General features: G+C 33.2%; 1 protein-coding gene and 1 long non-coding RNA gene across 2 annotated transcripts; both read right to left on the bottom strand.

Moving 5' to 3' along the window:
- Nucleotides 1-994: 994 nt before the first annotated feature.
- Nucleotides 995-12,024, bottom strand: LOC134244858 (ankyrin-3-like). The gene is made up of 8 exons (XM_062727104.1): nt 11,937-12,024; nt 8,841-8,927; nt 6,017-6,310; nt 5,118-5,503; nt 3,977-4,754; nt 2,666-3,745; nt 2,172-2,533; nt 995-1,120 (listed from the first exon to the last, which is right to left on the bottom strand). Exons 1-8 carry the CDS (start codon nt 12,022-12,024, stop codon nt 995-997), a joined length of 3,201 nt encoding a protein of 1,066 aa, XP_062583088.1.
- Nucleotides 12,025-12,984: 960 nt separating this feature from the next.
- LOC134244857 (uncharacterized) lies at nt 12,985-16,945 on the bottom strand. Its single transcript, XR_009987302.1, has 3 exons — nt 16,869-16,945; nt 13,156-13,228; nt 12,985-13,056 (listed from the first exon to the last, which is right to left on the bottom strand). It is a non-coding gene; the product is annotated as an uncharacterized LOC134244857 (long non-coding RNA).
- Between the last annotated feature and the right edge of the window lie 658 nt (nt 16,946-17,603).

The raw sequence follows: 17,603 nt of genomic DNA, 5'->3' as shown, positions 1-17,603 counted from the left end.
TTGCGTATTAAAACAAACTCATTGATGGTGTAATACATGAATTGCATGTATTTAACGGCTAGTGAATTGCATGTATATAACGGCTAGTTGTGCGCATTTCGTAGATTGGATTGTTTCCTGTTGAATGCATTTTTAAAACTTTTAAGTTAAATTGAATTTAATGTGTGTATTCCTTTTCTTCTTTTTTTAATGTTAAAGATTTGTTAGATTTCGACATAAATAAATGGTCGTAAATTTATGCAGAAATGAGCAGATTTATTAATGATATTACCCAAGCTGAACAGGTGAACATTAAACAATTGACAATTCGGAGAAACCGAGGGGCTTGAAATTCCTCTACAAACATATTTCTATATACAGAGGCAGTATGTATGTAATCAACCCATGAGTACGAAAGGTGTGAATTTTTCATGACGTTGAAATACACAGAAGTGTCCATGCGTGACAATTGACCAGTTGACAAACATTTTATTTAAGTAGGGCAGAAAATGCCCTGATGTTGACATATACCACCTCTTGTAAAGTCCGATTATCGTGTAGAAAATATTTTTTTTTTAAAAGATAGAGAGACAGCTGTTTAACTTTGAAAAGTTTTCATATAAAAATTAAGGGTTGTCTTTTGAGATTTCGAGTGCAATTGAATTTTTTGTACTTGCAGGTAAGCAGGTATGCATATTTTTCATGAACATGAGGAAGCACTAGACTTTTAGTGCAATTCATAAAATATGCCTACATGACAAGTCTGTGTGATTCACTCAGATAACTCACAAAAAAATTAAAAACATTCATTGTATTTGTCTGACAAATTTAAACTTATGAAGTCATTCATCTGTGAAATGGAATGGACAACATGTAATATTCTTATTAGCTTGGGGCTTTATAATTTGTGATTTTTTGAATTTTCTTAATATGCCTGAAAGTCAGAAACCATTAATTAATTTCATGTGTTTCCACAAGAATGCTCGAAACAATATTCAATGGAGGCTGCTAGTAATTAACACTTAATCAACTCCAGTATGACCCCATTTGACACTGTTTGGCCATTGTCATTGGGTCGAGATGTCAATGGGTCGCGGTGGATGGAGTTGTCTGACAATATGAGTACCACTATCATTTCGAGCTACAGTTTGGAGTCTGCACATACATAATATTGCTTTCTTTCAGAATGGGAGAGAATCATACATTTTGGTCGTGGTTTGCGACGATGGGGTAGTCCAGTCAACTCATTTCATGCCATGAATAGGAATTGAATACCTTTTTCTTTCTTCGTAAAGATCTTTTCTTTTATTTATTTTAGAGTAATTGTAATCATAAAAGTTTGACAGAAATGGACAATAGGTGAAAACACATTTTTAACGGATGTCGAGTTTTAATTCGGGCACGTTTAGTAACAGGTTTACATTATATGCATTGGGTATGTAGCGTTTAAAGACCACGTGTTAAAAGTTAACTACCAGATTTAAAACAAAATGACTGTTGTGATAATTCTGCCACACAATGATAGTTACTAAGAGCATGTTTAACAGAGGAAGTATTTGTTGATATTTATGCCTAGCAAAAATGCTTTACATTTGTGTGCTTGTGCAGTGCTAGTCAGCTATCGCCAAGTATCGGAGCTCGTAATCCACCAATTTCACCATTAAAACAAGTGTTATATGATTAATCACAGGGCAAATTAATATAATTGCATAATAAAAACACCATGTATACACATTTCAGGCTTACCAAAACTCATTTATATGCAGTCATCCTTGATAGGTGATGATGTTTTCCAGCTAACTGCTCATCGCGCCTGTCATGTCTTCCTCTCTTGCCATGTGCGTTTTTCAAGCGTCGCGAGGACGTAGATAGGCAATCAAACGATAAGAAAATTGCGTATTTTTTAAAAAATACGTCGCTATTTGAAGACAAATATGGAGAAAAATATATTGTTGATTAAAATGGAATTTAAAAAATATTTCATAATTTGGTGCATTTCAATCTTAGGAAATATTTTAGAGATTTACAAATTTCCTCATTTATATTCATGAGATGGGCGGAGCTACAGTTCCTCTCAGCGCGAGCTAAAATCCAATTGTTTCCTTAACGTAGCTGAGTAACAGCTGTACCGTGCTATCATGTCCATTTTGACAAGCTATATAAAGAGGACTGGCCTCATTCGCATTACATACATTGATGTCGGCAGCGTTGTTGTTTAGTAACAGTTGTACCGTGCTGTCATGTCCATTTTGACAAGCTACATGAAGAGGACTGACTCCATTCTTGTAACATAAATTTTTGTCGGCACCGCTGTTAAGTAACAGTTGCACCGTACTATCATGTCCATTTTGACAAGCTATGTAAAGAGGACTGGCTCCATCACTTGTACATGAATTGCTGTTGGCACCATTTTTCAGTAACAGTTTTACAGTGCTGTCATGTCCATTTTGACAAGCTATATATAGAGGACTGATTCCATCGTCTGTACACAAATTGATGTCGGCATCACTGTTAAGTAACAGTTGTACAGGGCTATCATGTCCATTTTCACACGCTATATAAAGAGAACTGATTCCATCGTTTGTACATAAATTTATGTTGGCACCGTTGTTCAGTAACAGTTGTACCGTGCTGTCATGTCCATTTTGACAAGATATAAGAAGAGGACTTGCTCCATCGTTTGTACATAAATTGATGTCGGCATCGTTGTTCAGAAGCATATGTACTGTGCTGTAATCTCCATTTTCACAAGCTATAAAAAGAGGACTGGCTCCATCATTTGTACATGAATTGATGTCGGCACCATTGTTCAGAAGCATATGAACCGTGCTGTCACGTCCATTTTCACAAGCTATAAAAAGAGGACTGACTCCATCGTTTGTACATAAATTGATGTCGGCACTGTTGTTCAGTAGCAGTTGTACCGTGCTGTCATGTTCACTTGCACAAGCTATAAAAAGAGGACTGGCTCCATCGTTTGTACGTAAATTAATGTTGGCACCGTTGTTCAGTAGCATATGTACTGTGCTGTCATCTCCATTTTCACAAGCTATAAAAAGAGGACTGGCTCCATCGTTTGTACATGAATTGATGTCGGCACCGTTGTTCAGTAAAAGTTTTACAGTGCTGTCATGTCCATTTTGACAAGCTATATATAGAGGACTGACTTCATCGTTTGTACATGAATTGATGACGGCGCCTTTTTTCAGTAACAGTTGGACTATGCTATCATGTCCTTTTTCACAAGCCAAATAAAGAGGAATGGCTCCACTCTTATCACATAGATTGACGTCGACACCGTGGTCAAATAACATTTGTACCGTGCTATAATGTTCATTTTGACAAGCAAAATAGAGAGGACTGGCTCCATCGTTTGTACGTAAATTGATGTTGGCACCGTTGTTCAGTAACAAATAAACCACGTTATCAGGTCCTTTTTGACAAGCTATATGAAGAGGACTGGCTCCGTCGTTGGTACATGAATTGATATCGGCACCGTTGTTCAGTAACAGTTGTACCATGCTTTCATGTCCATGTTCACAAGCTATAAAAAGAGGACTGGCTCCATCGCTTGTACCTAAATTGATGTTGGCACCGTTGTTCAGTAAAAGTTGTACCATGTCAGCATGTCCATGTTGACAAGCTATAAAAAGAGGACTGACTCCATCGGTTGTACATAAATTGGCTCCAACGTTTGTACATAAATTGATGTCGGCACCGTTGTTCAGTAACAATTGCACCGTGTTAGCATGTCCAAGTTGACAAGCTATATAAAGAGGACTAACTCCATCGTTTGTACATAAATTGTTGTCGGCACCGTTGTTCAGTAACATTTGTACCAAGCTATCATGTCCATGTTCGCAAGCTATATAAAGAGGGCTGCCTCCATCCTTTGTACATAAATTGATGTCGGCACCGTTGTTCAGTAGCATATGTACTGTGCCGTCATGTCTATTTTGACAAGCTATATAAAGAGGACTGACTTTATTTTTTTCACATAAGTTGATGTTGGCACTGCTGTTCATTAACAGTTGCACAGTGCTATCATGTCCATATTGACAAGCCACATGAAGAGGACTGGCTCCACCGTTTGTACATGAATCCACATCAGCACCATTCTTCAGTAATAGTAGTACTGTGCTGTCATGTCCATCTTGACAAGCTACACAAAGAGGACTGACTCCATTCTTGTCACATAAATTGATGTCGGCACCGTTGTTCAGTAGCATATGTACCGTGCTGACATGTCCATGTTGACAAGCTATGTAAAGAGGACTCACTCCATTTTCGTTACATAAATTGATGTCTGCACGGTTGTTCAGTAACAGTTTAACAGTGCTGTCATACCCAGTTTTACAAGCTGCATGAAGAGGACTGACTCCATCGTAGGTACATGTATTGATGTTAGCACCGTTTTTCAGTAAAAGTTTTGTCGTGCTGTCATGTCCTTGCTGACAAGCTATATAAAGAGGACTAACACCATTATCGATACATAAATTGAGGTCGGCACCGTTTTTCAGTAACAGTTCTACCGTGCTGTCATGTCCATTTTGACAAGCTATATAAAGAGGACTGGCTCCATCGTTGGTACATAAATTGATGTTAGCACCCTTGTTTATTAAGACAATAATGGTCATATTACGTCTCTCTCCTTCATTTGTTTCCATCCCAGCTTCTGTTACATGAACTTCGTCATTTGTAGTAGCTAAAAGTAATGGAGTCCACTTATCATCAGTTGTTAACTTGTTTACATCAGCACCGAAATCTGCTAATTTCTCAATGATTAAAAAATTATGAAATACAGAAGCAACATGAATTGGTAAAAAAATACCCCATATTTCCATTATTGCTAATTTCTTATATTCTTCGCTGAAAAAATTTAATAGGTTTGAATTACCATTTGCACATACAGCAGAAAAGACGGAATAATGTATTAGCGTTGTTTGATCGATAATTTTTAAGAGAAATGAAGAAATGTCATTATGACAAAATATAATGAATCCTATCAATGGAGATATTTGATCTTTCGAGTCAAAAAACTGAAGTCTTGACACAGCAAAGTCTTTAAATGAGCTTGAAAATTCCGATTTGTCTATTTTACACTTAATTCTGACAAGAAAATTTCCAATCGAATCTACCTTTTCCATTAAGGATTTTATGACACTCTCTTTTCTTAAACAGGGATTGAGGAGAACATCTACAAGGTGTTCTGTTTGCATGTCAATAATAAACCTGTCCACAAGATCACCGATGTACTCTTCAGGCAGGTAAACAGTGAAGGGATCGCGATCTTCCTCTTCTGTATCGTCTTCAATCTTCATCCGACGTCTCAGAAAACCACCGTCTGCGTATCGAATCGTCTCTTGTGGACAATCAACACCAAACACCAGGGTCGTTATCTCCATGATAAAGTCGTGAAGGAATTTGTAAAATTGACCGACACGTTTGATGTAGGATCCATCCAGTTCATTCAAAGTTCTACCAATCACAGAAACGTCCATGTTGTCCAGAAGTTCACACATCCCTAGTATGTTTTTGTATTTATCTAATGATATTTCATTTTTCTTTATAGAACGAATATTTAAATTATTGTTAAATGCCATTATCAAAAGTAGGGCACAATATTTGTGTTTATCATATATTTTGCAATGTTCTATTTCCTGTTTTATGAATAGAAAAGGATTTTTAAAAAGGTTAACTCCTTCTTCTCTGCTGCTCAATTCACATGAAAAAACTTTACAAAGCAAAGGAAAATAAGCTTCCGTTTTGATAATTTCCCTTACTTTCTCTTCAGATATATCCATATGTTGACAGTATTTATTAAATATCTCCCTTTTTTCTTTATCTGTCAGATTTAATTTGTTGCTGTCAATTTCTACTATGTTGGATTTTTTTTTAAGAATGCCCTCTAATTTTTTGTCATTAATGACACATCTTCTACATGACACCAATAATTTAACTCTTTTCAAGCAAGTTTGCAATGTTGTCTCATACGTTTTCCATGAGTTATATGATATATCATCGAGGGTCTCCTTACCAATAGGATCATTCAGTACAAACAGTGTTTGGTTATCTGGCGATATTCCAGGAGAACATATTTCTTTTATTTCTTTCACCTCATCGACTGGTTTAATATTCCATCCCTGTTCTTCCTTTAACTTAAGTGCGATATGTTGAATAATTGCCGATTTTCCGCAACCAGAATTACCGACGACCGTGACCAGATTTTGACTTTTAATCTTTTCTTCTACAAATGTGCTTGCCCTTGTTTGGACAAAGTACTTGTTGTCCTCTTGCCAACTTCTCAGAATATCTTCAATTAGAGTTGTACCTTCAAATATTGAAAAAAAATCATCACAGAAAAATGTTGATGTTCTAATGTCTAAGTCTTGAAAACATCATGCTGACCTTCAACAGAAATTGTTGCAATGACTTTTCAATACGTTTAAACTTACCCAAAGAGTAGTTCATTGATTTTGAAATATAAATCATATTTGTAGACAGGATAAGGATTTAAGATTGTATATATAAGTATTGATTCATTATTTTTTATGGGGGATTCTTTTCTTTATTTTTAAAATGGAATCTTAATAATAATTTGTTTCTGTACTTCCTGCATAATTAAATGTTGAGGATTTAAAAGATAATGTTTTATTGCCTCCTCAATTTTTACAAATTGAAATAAAGATGGTAAACTGGGATTTAAAAACCATCCACTCCCCACGAAAAAGTGCAATTCCAAGCATTTTGACATCAGATATAGCTGCTTTTTCATTTAAAATAGATCTCGTAAATAAAACACTGTACCAATCTTGTCATTGGTTTTGTTTAAAGATTTTATTGTACACATCAGTACTTTAATCTTAATATCATAAGAGGCAAAGTGATATCATTTATGTTGTGATGAAGAACTTCAAAGTAAAACAAAATGGAGTTTATAAAATCCTAACAAAAAGCCAGAATTCCTATATATTTTTACCAGTCGTTAATGCACAAAAGCAGGAATGAGTTAGAATGGATTTTTTTTTTTTACCTTTTTTGTGGTGAAACAGATATCCTGCTGATCACAATTATAGTCGAAAAAATTGTTGATGTTAAAACACGTTTTGTCTGGGCAAGCATGACTTTGAAATCATGACAATTGTATGTTGGATTTCGGTGCTGTTAATATTAGGACAGAATCCGAACTTTAGCAAAAATCAGAAAACAAATTGGCCTCTATGAGAAATGTTTAATCTCTTTTTTAAATGTCTTTTTAAATGTCTTTCTGTGTCTCTGCTTGTCTTTTTGACCACAAAAACATTAACCTTGTATTCTTTGTGAAAGACATTTCTTTGGGTACCATCAAATCTGACCTTTTGACCTTGGAGTTTGATCCACTTTTTCTCAAAAATTCCAAACTTTTCCTTTGACTATATCTTTTGAATGTAGAAACCAGAACATCTATACTTCACATATATATTCTTTGCGGAAAGACCTTTCATTGGATACCAACAACCATGACAATTTGACCTTGACCTTGGAGATATTCGTCCTTGTGAAAGAACTTTATCCTTGGTCAATACTTTTAAATAGGGCTTTCATACTTCACATATGATATCCTTGTGAGTAGACCATTTATTAGATACCTAGAATTATTAACCTTAAGCTATGCCCTTGACCTTGAAGTTTGACCTACTTTGGAGAAGCAGACCTTGCCCATAACTTTCAAAGGGTTAGGACTGGTGCATTTATACTTCACATAGTTCATCCTTGTGCTAAGATTTTGTTTGGGAACCATCAAATCTGACCCTCTGACCTTTGAGTTTGACCTACATTGCAAAAATTTAAATTGTTAACCTTGACCATAACTTTTGAAAGGGTTAGTACTAGGGCCACCATATTTCAAATATGTATTCTTTGTAGCAAGATTTTTCATTAGATACTAATAAAACTTGAACCTTAGCCATAACTTTTACACGCTAAAAGCTAGTAATATATTATTTCACATATATAATCCTTGTGACAAGACCTTCAATTTGATATCAAGAATGATGACTTTTTGACCTTCACCTTGGAGTCAGACATACTTGTTTAAATTGGTAACCTTGGCTTAACTTTTGAAGGGTTGGGGCAATGGCTTCCATACTTCACATATGTATTCTTTGAAGCAAGATCATTCATTTGATGCTAATTACCTTGACCTTGGGGATTTCTGAAAAAAAATTCACCTTGGCCTACTTTCATATTTAACGGTTGTATTTCCAGTGAGAATACCCTACTTTGGATACCAATATATTTAATTTGCATATAAGAAAAGTTTTACCTTCCGAATGTTGCCATACGGGGGCATCAGTGTTTCACAAACACATCTTGTTTTTGAATATTTTGATGATGTATCTGAGTATGGCTTTGAAAAGAGTGTTTTCACTGCTTTTATAAGTAAGTGTTCCCTTAAAATTGCGATATACATAAAAGATTCCAATTTTTCGTTGCAGCACAAAAACAAATATAATCATATGATACCCCAACGAATTAAAAATGCTAACGCCGTATGTATCTCTATACCATCTGATCAATTGACACAATAATCGATTTACAAATGTATATACTGTACAATTTTAAATTTTATAAGTCGTTGTTAGACATTCATTACTTATTTCTTAGAAGTTCTAAAATTTTCTGAAAAACTCTATATTTGTTTATATGTTTGTTTCTTTCTCTATTCTTAAGAAATGGAAATTTTATTTAAAAATAAAATATCTTTAAAAAAAACACCTCTTTTGAATACAGTCTTCAATTAAAAATCGTTATCTTGTCAGATATAATTAATATACATTATCTGCTTCATGGGTGTCTATGTTAAGAATTTTACAACTAACCTCCTTCATACTGGTCTTCATTTCCGTTCTCAGTTAATAAAGCGTCCGCTTCTGAATATTGATTCGTCACTTCATTCATTCTATTTCCTACAAAAGGGCAGTTTTCAAAGTCTAAAATGTATAAATTGCTCTTTCATTTTGTCTCTTGAATATTTTAAGATTTATAATTTCAAAAGTTACTAAAGTTCAAATGTCTCAATTACATCCAAAGCTTTTCCTGTCATTTACCCAATCAAATGACGTGTTACAACTTAAGGTAAGGTTTGCGTCTCCCTCCAACTCATATTTTTTTTAATATGCACACATGCTATATATCAATTTATTCAGGGAGATTACCTTCATTATTTAATATGATTTTCAAAGATATTGCCCGTCTCATTTTTTTGAGTAAAAGACGCCAAATTCAACGTATTTCATATTTCACCTCGAATATTATTTTCATTGAAAAAATTGATTTATTTTGTAAATTATCAAACTTTTATTATCAAAAAGACCGGAATTAGCATAATTCATGCTTCTATTATTTAAACGTTTAATTTTCCTTTATCAGAAATGTGAAAATTTGGGTAAAAAAGAAGATTTTTCAATTTCCTTGATAAAGTGAAACCGTTGCCATGGCAACAAAAACATAAAAACCAACGTTTTACATATCTACCGATTCCATCAAAATCCATGAAGTTATTAATTTGATCATTTTCATTAATTTGAACTAAAAAAATATGTATGTCCACAATATTATTTCCATAGAAACAGGGGCTATATTATGGGTTCGGAACATAAAAAATCAGGCTTTTTCTTCAATTTTAAAGACAACATTGATATAACCTTGTCATGGTGAATGTTAAAGACTAATGTTATTTTTTATATTGTTTTAGGCATAAATTGAACAAAAATATTCAAAATAAAACTCTTCCTGTGTTACATGATGTTCTAAAAATTTATTCCATGGAAGAACTCTAGTATTTATGGCAATCTTTACATTTGAATATTCTGATGAAATTGTCCATGTATAATACTGCAACACCTTTAGAAGTACATGTATATGTATATAAACATACTTCAGAACATGTTGCAACTAAACCAATTAAAAGCCTATGAATTTGACCTCATGCTGATTAGTTATTCCAACATGTAGTAACTTCTAGACATCTTTGTAGCAAAATATCTTTATTCAGTTATGGTTGGTGACTGTCATTATACATGTATGCCATTTTTTGAGTGAAATGTTGTAAGCATTGCATCCACGAAGCTGCTGTTTTTATAATTAAATTATTTCTTTACTTGGAAGAGTAGAAATGCTATTTTTAAAGTAATGTTTGTTTGCCCTCTCTTGACTCAGGGTAAAATTATTGGGTCAGTAGGTGAGGAAATCTTCAACAACATTTTTTAAGGGGGATAAAAGGAATAAAAAGAAAAAAATACTGCCCTGCATTGAAAAAAAAGTTTTCAGTCTGGTCATTTTAGTCAGTCGGTCTGGAGAGGCCGACAACCAAACATTTTTTTAAAGATGGCCTATTTCTACACTTCATGGACATTAGATCAATCATTGGATTAGATAGTCTTAGAATCTAAATTGAAATATCAGACAGAACAAAATAAAGATGAATTCTAAGTGACATCAATTCATACTTTAATAATGAGTTTACAGAGTACTTCTGATTTCAGAGAAAAGGCAAATTCTGCAAAATGACATAACACTGTCATTATGATAAATATTTGTCAAGAACAGGTAAAAAGAAACAATGCTACAGTGATAGATATATTTCCTTGATATCCATGAAATAATAGTTTGAATATAACAAAATTTTTTGCTTTTTAAAATGAAAATACATGAAAAAAATTTAAAAGATTATAAATGTAAATAATTTTAAAATAAACTACATGTATTTGTGAAAAAAATTAATTTCATTAGATTACTAAATTGGTCTTATCATTCCTACTAAATTAACAACCTTACAATTGCCAAGTGTCATGTTTTAAACTGTAACAGTAGATATAATTATACATTCTTTGCAGCTTTATATACAAAACTCGTCAGTTTTCAGAAATACTTATTTGAGCATATTAGGTCCTGGTGAGAACAAAATTTAATGAATAGAAATATTAATCTTAATTGTTCATGTATTAATTTCCTTGCAATTTTACAAACCCTTTTAAGAAATTTGTTACATGTAAGTATAGACAAAGGCAACCTTCAATTAATACCTATGTAGTCTACATTTATTTTACTGAAAACAAATTCAAAGATGGACAAGCAGAGCATGAACTGCAATCATCGCATAATGATACACATCTTTTCTAAATACACTGTATTTAGAAAACAGCATGTTTTTACTAGATAAATATGTTGTTGAACATTAAATTTTCTTCTATAATCTATAGACATATAAAAATATGCATTGGGTATAACAAGTCAGATGTTCTTCTCCAAATCTCCATTGATTTTGCCATGTCTGGTTCAACATCTTAGCTTGATCCATCCAACTTTCTTTAATATTCTTGAGCTGATATGGGATGACCTCTACTTTGATTGATGGCACAAATCTTTTTTAATAGGAAACACTGAAGTACTTATTTGGTTCTTATCTATTCCAATTAATGACCCATGATCTGAAATCACATGTGTTCATTTTTACAATAACATTTAAGGAATTGCATTTTTTGAATAGTATAAGGAATTGCATTGAGTTTCATTCACTCAATGAAATGAATAAATTTCCAATATAGTGAATGAAAAATCAATATGAAATTATTATAAAAATTACAGATTGAATTAGTGAAATTCAAATGATTGATCAAGACAATTAATGCTCTTGTCATGCACAATCTGTATCTCTTTTTATTAATTAGAAAATGGGATATTAATTAAAATCAAACCTCATTTAAAAAAGGTAACTTGAACAATTGTATACCTGTTCTGAGGCCTAAACAGCAAGGATTTTATTTTTCATAATTTCTTGAATGAGTGCATTTTTTAAAATTTTTTGGCAATGTTGGGATATTAGTCACATTCAGACATCATTGTACCGTTTATTCATCGGTTTTAGTCAGTAGATCATTCATAACTTTCAGTAAAATGAATAGTTAAATAATTACCTGATGAAACTATCACCATCAAATTGTCATCATCATCATTGGACATGGTCAAATGCACCGTGACTTTTCTTCCCGGTTCGGACTGCATATAGCATACATGTAATACTTTACAGGATACTCTCAGGTCTTTTCTTTTTTCTTTCCCATTCTCACTTAAAGTTTTAGTGTAGTGGTGAAGCGAGAAACACACATCAGCACAATGCGTCAATCACTCAATGACTTTCTTCTGATCGGAATTGCCTTGCAACTTGCCACGTTTCGTATCGAAAATAAACAAGTCCTCCTTTATTGGTTCATCCATATGCATCACGCTAATCTCAAAGCCTTCTAAGATTCATATGCTTTGATCTGTTATAAGACTTTCTCCCGAAAATGTCCTTCGTTTTTAGTCCTAACATTAAGTGACAACAAACATCAAGTATGACAGAGAAATTCGTCACCGAGATGCTTAGCATCGCTAGTTTAAATTTGCCTGTTTCAAACGCTTTGGTGATTCGCAAGAGTTATCTCCCTGTTAACGCAAACCTTACCTTAAATAAAATCATTTCAAATGAACTATTGAATCAAAAATTATAACCTGTTTTGCATAATTTGTTTCTTGGGTGTCTATGTTAAGAATTCTACAACTAACCTCCTTCATACTGGTTTTCGTTTTCGTTCTCCTGTAATAAAGCTTCCCTTTCTGAATATTGACTGGATATTGAATACATCCCAATTTCTAAAGAAGGAAGATTATCCATAGATCGATATATCAAACACTCGATGTTTTCTGTTGAATATTATCAGTTTTTTCAAGAGTATTACCACTCAATGTCATTCAAAACTTTGTCTTTGAACATCCATCTCATTATTTTCCCTAATCTATATAAACCGTATTCTCTTTGCAGGGAAATCAAAAAAAATTCAGGTAAACTAACCTTCAGTTTGAATCTCATTGGCTTTACAACGACATTTCAGTTTCCAGATCAACCATGAACAGAGCGCTATAACGACAAGTGCAGCTAATAACACGGGTACCACTATCCAGGTTTTGCCACCAGAAGAATCTCCCGGTCTGGTAGAAGTGGTCCACAATAGACTGACGTTGATTGTAGGAGAGACAGTCGTGACATCAAAGTCACTACAAAAGGAGTGTTTTCATCAAGGTACCTTGTTGGTGTCTAGTTGAACAGAAAGAAATTGTATTGTTTACAATACATTTAGTTCGTAGTAAAATTACCTGTGTAAACTAGGACAGGAAGGGTCAGCTAGATAGCATCTGTTTTGTTTGTTAATGTTTGTGCAAACTGGATCTAGAGAAACAAAATGAGATTACATGAATGTATCATTGATATTAGTTTTTTTATTTATTGAACAGATAAATTAAACTTTATTCTTTACAAAACTGTCATATTAAAGCTTAGAATTAACAAAACTCAAAAGAGAGATTGAAGACAAAAAAAATACTTATCATGTTGAATTTAATTGCATTGATGAATAAATGATTCCCGAAATTTTACAGAACCTATCAGACACATGAATTATTTGTACGAATACTGAGTTCAATCTCTGGAAAAAATTGGAAATGCAGCACATACTGTAAACCAACTTTTATTCAAGCCTACTTTATTTCGCGATTTGTCGGGGATAAACCAGTTTGCTACGATCAATTTTCGCGATAAAGCTTAATTAAGTTTCCTTTTAATATACACATATACTTTAAGATTCGGTTCGCGGCAGGAAATATTCGCGATGACGAGGCTCTGCGAAAATTTCTCGCACGCGAATAAGTTGGTTTACAATATCTTTGAAATGACATTTGGATGAAAGAAATATACTGTTTGAATGCTGTAAGTTTTTGAATAGAATTACTTTTTGAAATATCATTATGTACTTTTTTCTAATATTAAATGCAGAATAGAAGATTTGTTTTTCTCGAAAAATTCTCTTATTAGACGCTTGCGTTAAAGCAATATGAGCGGCCACTTTGATGTCGGAATTGTTTGTTGCAATATTATAATTAGATATTTTAATGACATAAACAAAAATGACTTTGTGAACGTTTTTTTTTTTTTTTTACTTTTTTAGCTCTACTGGTCAGAGACCAGAAGAGCGTATGCGATAGTAATGCGTCCGGCGTCCGTCCGTCTGTCTGTCTGTCTGTCTGTCCGTCTGTCTGTAAACAATTTTTGAAAACGCAACTTCTCCTACAGTTTTGGTTTGATTTCAATATAACTCGGCACACAAGTAGACTACACTAAGATACATAAAATAGTGCATCGGTTTTTGATTACGATGAACGGTGTTGCCATGGTTACTTAAAATAGAATTTTCTTTGAAATTCCTTTAAAACTATACTCCTCCTACAGTTTTGGTCTGATTTCAATATCACTTGGCACACAAGTAGACTACACTAAGATACATAAAATAGTGCATCAGTTTTTGATTTCGATGAACGGTGTTGCCAAGGGTACTAAAAATAGAATTTTCTTTGAAATTCTTTAAAACACTACTCCTCCTACAGTTTTGATTTGATTTCAATATTACATGGCACACAAGTAGACTACACAAAGATACATAAAATAGTGCATCGGTTTTTTATTTTGATGAAAGGTGTTGCCATGGTTACTAAAAAAAGAATTTTCTTTTAAATTCCTTTAAAACTCTACTCCTCCTAAAGTTTTGATTTGATTTCAATATTACTTGGCACATAAGTAGATTACACTAAGATTAATAAAATAGTGCATCTGTTTTTGATTTCGGTGAACGGTGTTGCCATGGTTACTAAAAATAGAATTTTCTTTGAAATTCCTTTAAAATGTTACTCCTTCTACAGTTCTGGTCTGATTTCAATATTACGTGACACAGAAGTAGACTACACTAAGATACATGAAATAATGCATTTGTTTTTTAAATTTTGGTGAATGGTGTTGCCATGGTTACTAAAAATAGAATTTTCTTTGAAATTTCTTTGAAACGCTATTCCTCCGACAGTTTTGATTTGATTTAAATATTACTTGGCACACAAGTAGACTACACTAAGATACATAAAATAGTGCATTGGATTTTAATTTCAACGATGTTACCATGGTTACTCAAAATTGAATTTTCTTTTAAATTCCTTTAAAACGCTAGTCATCCTACAGTTTTGGTCTGATGACAATGGCTTCGGAGGAATATGGCTATAAATACAAACCAGTAGAGCTACAGTCTCGACAGAGAGTTCTGGTAACCATTTTACTTCTATTTTGAAGCTTCGATCAATGCAGAATCACATCATTGTTCTCTTCTACAAATTTGTATCTTATCTGATACTGTACAACAAAGTACAATCCTTTAAAATGCAGCTCATATTTCTTTAGGATCGCCTTACTTGGTTTTATTTTTTTGTGTGCCTGTTTCTAAAAAAAGATTCACACTTGCAGAAGAAACTTTGTGTTTTTCAATTGAACAATGGGAATGTTGCAATTATTTTATGGACTTACATTGAAAAACTGATTTAAAGTTAAATTGATTGAATTTAATGAAAATGTAATTGTGTTAATTTATTCAAAGCAATAAATAAAACAAGCAATTAAGGTGAAATTTTTCTTCAATGAAGATGAACAATTGAAAAAAGAAGTTATTTGCCTTTTCAAAGTTTAAAGAGATAAAAACTAATGTAAAACGAATTTTTCAGGAAATGTGGTACATTAAAACAAATGTTATACCATGTTTAAAGGAAGTACTGCTTGGGTTTATTTGTTTAGCATCCCTTTTGAGAGTTTGTAGCTATGCTTGCCGGTACAGGACCGCAAATTTAAGACATAATTCGTACTAAGTAGTGCAGGAACTTTCAAATGCCAGTACCTATAGCAACATAAGATGTATAATCTAGGTTTATATGCTATATACTATATATAATCTAGGTATGATATCCATACGATAGTCTCAAAACCTTAGAGAGATTCCAACCTGCAACGTTAGCATAAAACCCTTACTCCGCGACGCTCTTACCACTGTGCCATTTTGGCGATGGTGCTAATTACGTAATCAATAGTGACTATCATTTTAAAGAAGTTTGTACAAAAATGCGCACTAAAATAAAAACAAAAACCAAAATTTCATAGTTCTTTTTATACAGGTTAGGGATATATCTTAAATAAGAGTCATTCGTATTAATTTTTATTAAACATTTAGGCGTTGAGATGTTAAAAAATTGGGGATAAAATATGATGACTAATTTTGTGTCATATCAAATTGGTGAATCTATATATAGTATCATTATACAATGTACATAAAATGAATTGTTTTGAAATAAAGCATTCTGTGTCTCATCGCACTGGTAACCGTAACAAAATCTGCAAAGAAGAAGGTATGGTTTCCATACACATTTTGCCCTGTGATTTTTTAAAATAATGAAACTGGTGTAAAAGTTCAAAACCCATGATTTTTAAATAATTGAAATTCAATGCATAAAAATCATACAAGTAATTTTTTTCACATGTTTTTATAAATGCTAATTATGACGTCATAAACATGTACATTTTCCCGTATTTTCTTAAAAAGTTGCAGAAGACAGCAATTTTCAATGGAATTTTCTTTCAGATAACATTGTCCACAGGCATCGCCCACAAAGATCTCGAGATATGTAATTTGTGATTGAATTTTGCACAAAATATAAAAAAATTAACGTGGGCGACGGCTGTGGACAATGTTTTCTAAAGGAAAATCACCCTTGAAATGTGCCATTTTGATGCTTTTTCTGTTGAAAATAGAGAAATGCTTCACATTAATGACGTCATATTTGCAGAATGGTAAACCTTCATGCCATATTCTTTCCTGATTTACCAGAGTCGTTTATCTAACTACTATTTATGCCAGTTTCAAAACTTTTTAATGTCATTACATTTTTAGGGCGCAATGAAGCTAAAACCATACCTTCTTCTTTACAAATTTGAGCAAAACACTTACAATTCAGCATCAGTTTGGATTGGTAAGTCGTGTTGGGACAGCCTTCAGTAAAATGCAGACATGGTCGGTTGTTTAAATATCCGGATTGAAGGACCATACAGTTTCCTGTTAATAAACATCTTAATGCATTCTAAACGGAAACTAATAAAATGATACTAAGGTATGTTTAAACAACAAGAGGTCCAAGGGCCTTTTATGTCACCTGAGCATTATTCAACAACTTTCCAGTGATTGAATTTGTTTCATGTTTTAAGCCAGATGCTATGACATTCACAATTTTGAAAGAAGCTCCATTGATCATCATAACAATACACTTAGCAGTTGCTTAGTTTGTTTACTTATGCGCATAGCCAGGGTAGGGGAACAAAAATGCATTTCAACTAATTAGTAATATTCAGCAATAATCAGTAGTGCCCCTACCAGACATTAACCCCTGACCCTTAGGCCTTAATATTTGATAAATACCAAGGAGCAGATTTCAAACCATTCATTCATTTTCAGTATATAAGTACAGCTCTCCCTCTAAGTTACCCCTGACCCCGGGTCCTTGAAATTCACAATTCTGGAAGATTAGGGCCCTTGTCCATCATAACTATATTGGTAGTTCATCTGCTTAGTACCCTGGAGCAGAGAAGAAAATTTTCAAAGACCTAATGTATTTTCACTATATAATCAATAGACCCCCACCCTAACACCAGAACCCCTGACCCTGGGGCTACAAAATTAACAATTTTG

The sequence above is a fragment of the Saccostrea cucullata genome, unplaced genomic scaffold (genome assembly GCF_032062105.1).
Source record: "Saccostrea cucullata isolate Sc308-1 unplaced genomic scaffold, CSIRO_AGI_Scuc_v1 ctg2487, whole genome shotgun sequence".
NCBI lineage: Eukaryota > Metazoa > Mollusca > Bivalvia > Ostreida > Ostreidae > Saccostrea > Saccostrea cuccullata.
This window is presented reverse-complemented; position numbering and strand designations above follow the sequence as displayed.